At 38.5% G+C, this 7,494-nt stretch overlaps 1 protein-coding gene across 1 annotated transcript; it reads left to right on the top strand.

Annotated features, from left to right (window-relative positions):
* Positions 1-601: 601 nt before the first annotated feature.
* On the top strand, positions 602-6,911 carry COMMD8 (COMM domain containing 8). Its single transcript, XM_005853130.2, has 5 exons — positions 602-691; positions 3,305-3,460; positions 4,059-4,211; positions 4,795-4,950; positions 6,029-6,911. Exons 1-5 carry the CDS (start codon positions 617-619, stop codon positions 6,047-6,049), a joined length of 561 nt encoding a protein of 186 aa, XP_005853192.2. The 5' UTR covers positions 602-616; the 3' UTR covers positions 6,050-6,911.
* The last annotated feature ends 583 nt before the right edge of the window (positions 6,912-7,494 follow it).

The following is a 7,494-nucleotide window of genomic DNA, read 5'->3' as shown; positions in this document are numbered from 1 at the left end:
CGGCCGCACCCTCACCCTGGGGTCGGGGGTGGAGGGGAGGGGGCCTGTTGTTCCCTGGGGAGGCCCGTTGCTCCCTGGGGAGGCCCGTTGCTCCCTGGGGAGGCCCGATGCTCCCTGGGGTGGCCCGATGCTCCCTGGGGTGGCCCTTTGCTCCCCGTGGAGGCCCGTTGCTCCCTGGGGTGGCCCGGGACCCATTGACCCCGGGGGGTGCGGAGATGCCACCTAATCTGTGAAAGCTTACCTCGTGGACCGGTGGTTTGCAGCTTCTTACCTAAGTTTGTTTCATTCATTCATTCATTCATTCATTCAACATATACCTCCCAAACGCTGCCTGGCTCTAGGCACAGTGCTAAATGCCTGGGTTACCGTGGTGACCGGGAGAAGCATACCTGGGCCCCTTGAGGGAGCAGGAAAAAAATGGGTAAGTGCTGCCAATGACTGGGCGACTGGACTAGGTAGTGTGTCCCAGGGCGGCCTTTCCCTCTGGAGTCTAGAGGACAGACAGGCTGGCACCTCCAGCCTAAGCAGAAAGCCTCATCCATTTGTTCACCCAGCTTTTCCTGGCGCCTGTGCCTGCCACGCCTGCCACGCGCTGAGTGCCCGGGGGTAAGGCCAAATGGTGACTGAGACTCAGTCTGTGCCCGGGGGAGCTTGCTGTCTAGGAAGGAAACCTGGAGTTATCCAGTCATGCGTTTGCAGGAGGGGTAGCAACCCAGATTTGAAGGGGCAAGGGAAGGTTTTCAAAGCAGGAGCGTCTAGATTTATTTCTAGGTTCAGTCCTGAAGGATGAATAGGAACCAGACAGGCTACAGGGGAGGGAATGTTTCAGACAGAGGAATAGCAGCTACAGAGGCTGGAGGAAGGAAGCCCCCCCCCCCCCCCCCACCCCGCCCACGGGGCCTTTGAGGACCTGCTGTAATTCTTAGAGGCTGAAATGCAGTGAGAAGCAGAGGAGGGTAGCGAAGGCAGGTGAGCAGGAGTCAGTGGCTGGAGTCTGTCTATGCCGTGCTCCTGTGTTTAGCCTTACTACCCAAGGCACTGGCATTTTGAGGTACGTATTGCTTAGGGCAGCAGCAAAACTTTAGTGAGTTTGAAAGATGAGAGAAATGTGGAGACAGTACATATAACGGTATTTTGACTGGGAACTGTGAAAGGAAGAAAGCCCAATGGTTGCTATAACAGGAAAATCTGACTGAGAAGTGGAGCTCCTTGAACTTTCAAGCAAAAAACTTAGCGCCCCAAGTATTAGGCCTGAAGGAAATTTGCTGACCGGGAGAGAAAGCAATATATGCGATATGGAGCTTCAGCATTGGCTTTGGGAGCTGTGGTTCTCTTTGCCTACTGACCTCAGACCACGACTGACACTTGGTACTGTAATTAATATGTTAATATGTTTACTCCCACCATCTCCGTTCCCCTACAGTTCAGGCCTTGTGAAGTCTTCCTTGAACACAACTTCTTAGCTGGACCTCTTGCCTCTGGTCTACTCTGAACTCCTTCAGGGTGGATACTTGTTTTATATCTTCAATTCTTGAGACTTGTGTCTGGCTCAAGGTGGTTCTTAAATCGATGTTTGTTGAGGACAGTAATCAATGAATGCACATTAAACTCAGTGTTATCATTGGGACAGTCATCTGGATACCAGTGGTGGGCAGCTTTGCAAAAGTCCCTATTCTGTTCCATTCACTGTGGGTGAAGGGTGGGCATGGGTGCTTAGCCTACGTACGGTGATAGAGGGGTGTGTGGTAAGTACCTTTTATTAAATTCCAGAGTTTGGCCTGCCTTTTATCTCTGTTCCATTTTATAGTGGGGAGAGTATGGTCGAGGGGGTGTGGGGGCAGTGAATAGAAGGGATGAAATTACTTAATTCCTGCCAGGATAAACAACAACAACAAAATCTTCTTAACTCTTTCCTTTGATTTTACAAATGAAGAAATTGATATGGCGCATTAGCCAGCTTTTGGAAGTGGAGTCACCAGTCGCTCATCTCTGTTCTGATAAGTGTGGTGTCATAGAGAAATTAATTCCTTAAAATGGAGTCAGTATGATCCAGGGGGAAAGAGTTGAAAGACTTGCTGCTAAAATGCATTTCCAAGTTGTTTGGGTTGAAATACTCTTCGTATAAGACATAAATAGCCCCTGAGGAAGAATACCATGTTAATCATTTGCCTAGAATAGTGCAGACATAGTAGGTACTCAGTTAATATGTTAAAGGCATGAACATTAGTAGTAGTAGTAACAGTAGTGATACTAATAATGATGATGATAATGGCTAGCAATGTTTAAGCGTCTTGTATAAGGCAGCAATGTGGCAAGTGATTTGCATGTATTCTTATTTAATCCTTACAACATTACGAGGATATGGATATTGTCCTCTTTTTTACATGAGAAAACAGAAGCACAGAACTTTTCCATAACTTGACAAAACTAGTTAAGTAGTACAACTAATATTCAGACTAGCCAGTTTCATTCCAAAATTTACAGTCTTAATTACTGTGTTCAGTTATGTATGTGTTAGGATTTCCATTGTTGATATTAAGGTAGGATAGAGAAAAAGGAGTGCAAAAAAGGAAAAGATAGGTACTGAGGGCTTTCTTGGATGGACCAAAAGAAGTAAGTATGAATGTTGTGAAAAATGGAGGCAAGGGAAAATGAAGTTATAGATCTACAGTAAAAGACTTTGCTCTAAGAGTTAAACACTTTTTGTTGTTGTAATTGGTATAAATACAATGTCTAAGGAATCCCAAGATGAATCCTTTATACCCACCATCTTCCTTTCAGTAACATTGGAAAAACACCAGTGTATCTGTATAACTTTTTAGCTTCTGAACATGGACAAAATGATACTTTGTGTGTGTGTGTGTGTGAAGTTCTAACTTTTAATTAATAAAATAATGTTAAAAGTAGGTACACTTCACCCTGGCTGGTGTGGCTCAGGGGTTAGAGTGTTGGCCCTCACACCCAAAGGGTCACGGTTTTGATTCCCTGTCAAGGGCACATAAACCATTGGGGTGCATGCGGGAAGCAACTAATCAATGTGTCTCTCACATAGATATTTCTCTCTCTCTCTCTGCCCCTTCCTCCCTCCCTTTCACACTCTCTAAAAATCAATGGAAAAGATATCTTCCGTGAAGATTAACAAAAGTAAATAAGTAAATAAATAAATAGTTACATTTTCAACCTCAGCTGCTCTTGCAGATGATATGAACTTCTTTCAACAGGAGAAGTTCATGTTTGCTGTAAGGGAGATGAATCTGTTATATAATTTTACTCATAATTACATTTATTTCGTTTTACTCTCTAGCTTCTTCACAAAATAATTGATGGCATTTGTGGCCGAACTTATCCTCTCTACCAGGATTATCAAAATGTTTGGGATTCCACAGAATGGATGCATGTTCTGGAAGATATTACCAAATTTTTCAAAGCTGTAGTGGGCAAAAAATTATCTGATGAAGAGGTAACTGTAGTCTAAATTCCTATATGTTATAATAAAAAATAAATAGTGTACAGATTTTTTATTAAGTTGGTCTTTAGGACACTATATAATACAAGGGCCATCATAAGTAGCTAACAAGAAAAACCTCATTATTGTGAGTAAGTAGAAAATCTGATTGTGGAAGTTCTGGGTTTTTGTAGTTTTATTTTGTTTGTTTATATTTTTTAAGTTGTGAAACATTTAAATGTCATAGAAGAAAACTGAAAGTTAAGTAGCTGACACCTACATTCCCATACCACAGTTACACAGTTGTTAACATTTTAATATATTAATATAACTATACCAGCTTTTTTTGGTAGTCTCCAGATGTAATCACTTTCATGCTCTTCATCAGTCAGCCCTTTTCCTTTACTTTCTATTTTGCAAAAATTTGTTAAAACCTAGTTTTCTGGTTATGCATTCTTATCTTATTCTTTTCATAGTGAGAGAAGTATCTTTTTTTTCCTCATTTACTACCATCTTAAAGTGTATGTGAAAGGAGAATGGAACTATGTGTTTACATTTTAGATGGAGAGGTCCTTTCACTTATTTTATAACCATTTATTTTTTATGTTCATAGATATCTCAGCAATTGAATCAGTTGAATTCGTCTCATCAGGAAGCTATCATGAAATGCTTGAAAAGTAGAAAAGATGAAATTAAGCAGACTCTGTTAAACGAAATAGTTGATATTTCCTCTGCACAGCTACAGGATTTTGATTGGCAATTAAAGGTGAGAATCTGTTTATTTAGGAGTATGGTTTTATTTCAGTTTTTGAATAGGAAGAAATGTTTATTTTTTTATAGTACACATCTAAAATTTCATTTTGAGAATGCAATGTTCCATAAAGATATCAAAGATAATTAAAATTATATCTTTTGTATTAACTGGACATCAGTATATTATAAATATCCAAACCAGGTGTAATAACTTTACAATGATAAATTTCATTAACTGGGGCTGTAAATCATTACCTGTTTCAAATAGTGCAGCTATATATATATATTTAACATATATTTCGGGCTGGAATTTTCTAGACCTTATAGTCTTCCCAGTATTGGTAAATGTGTTTCTACCTCCAAGGAAAATCTGTAATGTGTTGTTAAAACAGCATTTAAAAACATTTTTCAAGTAGAGTCATAAAGAATAGTTTTCATATCTTAGATCCATTGGATGCTACTTCTTCCACCTTTCCCTGTACTTGACAGCAAATGGGAGTACTTTTTTTAAAGAATGTGTTGTTCATAAGCTCTGATGCATATTTAACATAGGCCTGTTAATATCTATTAATTACTGTTTTCCTCATTTTAACCAGCTTGCACTTTCCAGTGACAAGATTGCAACATTACAAATGCCACTTTTAAACCTTCATCTAGACGTAAAAGAAAATGGTGAAGTCAAACCATATTCTATCGAAATGAGTAAAGAAGAGCTACAGAACCTAATAAATTCCTTGGAAGCAGCTAATAAGGTGTTTGCTTTAATTTTGTTTTGTGGTTTAAAATGTTTAAGTTTTGATAGATACCAATAGAGTCATGTAAGAAAAAACTCATAGTTTGCTGTTAATATTTCTTTTCTTCCTGATATTTTATGTCAAGCACAGAAAATACTTTATGTTATGTACATGGTATCTTTAGATTTAGACATTAACTTAATTATAACTTGTAATTTTAATTACTTTGGAGCATAATTTATCAAGTAGTTATTTTCGAAAGAATAATAGTGCTGTTCTAACAGTTAGATTTGTTTTGCTCCAGTGCACATTAATGATAAAAATTAATTTTTTTACCTTGGGAATATGATATTAGTTAATTCTGAAGAGCTTTTATGATTTAAAATAGCGTGATCTTGAAGAAAAGAGTGTCTTATTTAACTGGACAAATAATAGAAAATTGCTTTAACTATAGGAGACAAAATATGCCTTATAGTTATAACAAAATCCAGTTGAGACAAGATAGAACTAATGAATGACAATGACTAACAGCTTTACATTTACAAAGGAAGGGCTAAATAACAGTAACCATTCCCAGTGTTCAATTAATGAGAAAAAGAATATTTAAATTGTAGAAACTGCTGCTGTGAGGAAGAAATAAAAATAATTATCTTTGTTATGTATGTTCCCTTCATTATTGCTCAGCATTTTCTCTAGTGATCAATCTCAGTGATTAAAGTCAGTTTTTCTTACCAATCTCTTGCCACTAACCAATCTTCTTGTGCCTTTTTTTAAACCCTGGTATACTTCAGCTTCCTTTCATACTCGTTATTCAGCCGTTTTGGTGCCTTGATGACTGGTCCACCTGCCCAGTCACCAAACTGGTACTGGCTTGCCTTTGAATGGGGCTAAAGGTCTGACGGGGTGTGTGGTAGAGCCTGGTATAAACATGAAATGATTCTGAACCATGGATCTGGCAGGCCTGCGCCATCAGTTACTGAGCAGTGTATTTGTTTTCAGTTCTTGAGGCACTTCACAGACTATAAAGCATCTTGTACAGCAGATGTTGGCATCGTTCTGGTATAAACTGATTCTCCCCTTTCCTCTTTGTTTTAAGGTCATCCTGCAGTTCAAATAACTGGAAATGATGAATGCCAGCATTATCAGATTCCACTGTTACAACTGATATGACAGTGAAGACTGTGTGTTCAGAAAACCTGCAATATACTATTATGCCACGCTGAGAAAGCAGCCGTATTGAGATGACAAAGATAAAAATTTATCAAGTTCCCTAAAGAACAGGAAATTACATGGTTGACAGGAAATGCATTAAAATATTAAAGATAAAAAGCTATAGTAGCAGTTTATATTTTCATAATGACTGTTCTGCTTCATTTATTAAATATTTGACAGATCTTTATAGATACCGAGTTTTACTGAAAACTAAAAATAGGCTCTAAAGTAATGTTAACATACAAAGCACAAATAAACTTGAATCTTGCTAAAAGAAATATGTGAATAGCAAAGATGTGTATTATGGATATATATGACTAATTTGTGATATTTTAAAAATAACTTTTAAAGACTGTATAAGCTATAAATAACTCAGGAGATTCCATATCTTACTCATACTTCAAAGGAAAGATAAAATGTAAGAATTCTTAGAGAAAGAAGCTCTTCAGACAAATAAGAAAAAACTGTAGACAATTTTGAGTTTATGAATTCTATAAACTAAAATCTTACACTAGAACAGGAAAAATGCAATAACACTGCTACTCTTGTATTTCTATGTCTGGGAGAGCATGAGCTGATAAAAAATATATGTCATTGTATAGTTTATATATTACTATTCAAATAGGTAAAATGTCCATTTTTTACAAACTCAATATTGAATATAACAGTTTTGGATGTTAACTTTTTTGGCAAACAAATCATTTTTAATTTCAGTTAAATTTAAAGATAGCATTCTGAACAAATAAAAACAATTTCATTTTATTGTATTGCTTTGTTTCAAATTACTTTCTACATAATGCAATAATACATAATTAATTGGTACCTGCTATTTGTAAGTTTTATAGCTCATGAGAGCATCAGGCTATTATTTGAGGTGTCCAGAGCAATTATTACTATTCTCATTATATATAGATGAGGGTACACTTTGAGAGGTTAATACTTACCAGAGTGTAATCTAGGTGGTGCTCTCAAAATGTATCTTAGACTTCTGCCAGTCAGCTATTTATAGGTTAACTAGAGGCCTGGTGCATGGATTTGTGCACCAGTGGGGTCCCTTACCTGGCCTGCGGGGATCAGGCTGAAACCAGCTCTTTGACATCCCCTGATTGGTCCCGGATTGCGAGAGGCTGGTTCTCGGGTGATGTACCCTGGAATCGGGCTCTCTCCTCTCTGGTTCCGGGTGCATCACCCAAGAACCGTCGCTGCCAAGTGACCGCAGCTCGGCAGCTCCTGTGTTGAGCGTCTGCCCCCTGGTGGTCTGTGCAGCCGGTCACTTAGGCTTTTATATATATACTAGAGGCCCGGTGCACAAAAATTTGTGCACGGGGGGGGGGGGGGGGGGGGGGCCCC

The sequence above is a fragment of the Myotis brandtii genome, unplaced genomic scaffold (genome assembly GCF_000412655.1).
Source record: "Myotis brandtii unplaced genomic scaffold, ASM41265v1 scaffold10, whole genome shotgun sequence".
Classification (NCBI taxonomy): domain Eukaryota; kingdom Metazoa; phylum Chordata; class Mammalia; order Chiroptera; family Vespertilionidae; genus Myotis; species Myotis brandtii.
This window is presented reverse-complemented; position numbering and strand designations above follow the sequence as displayed.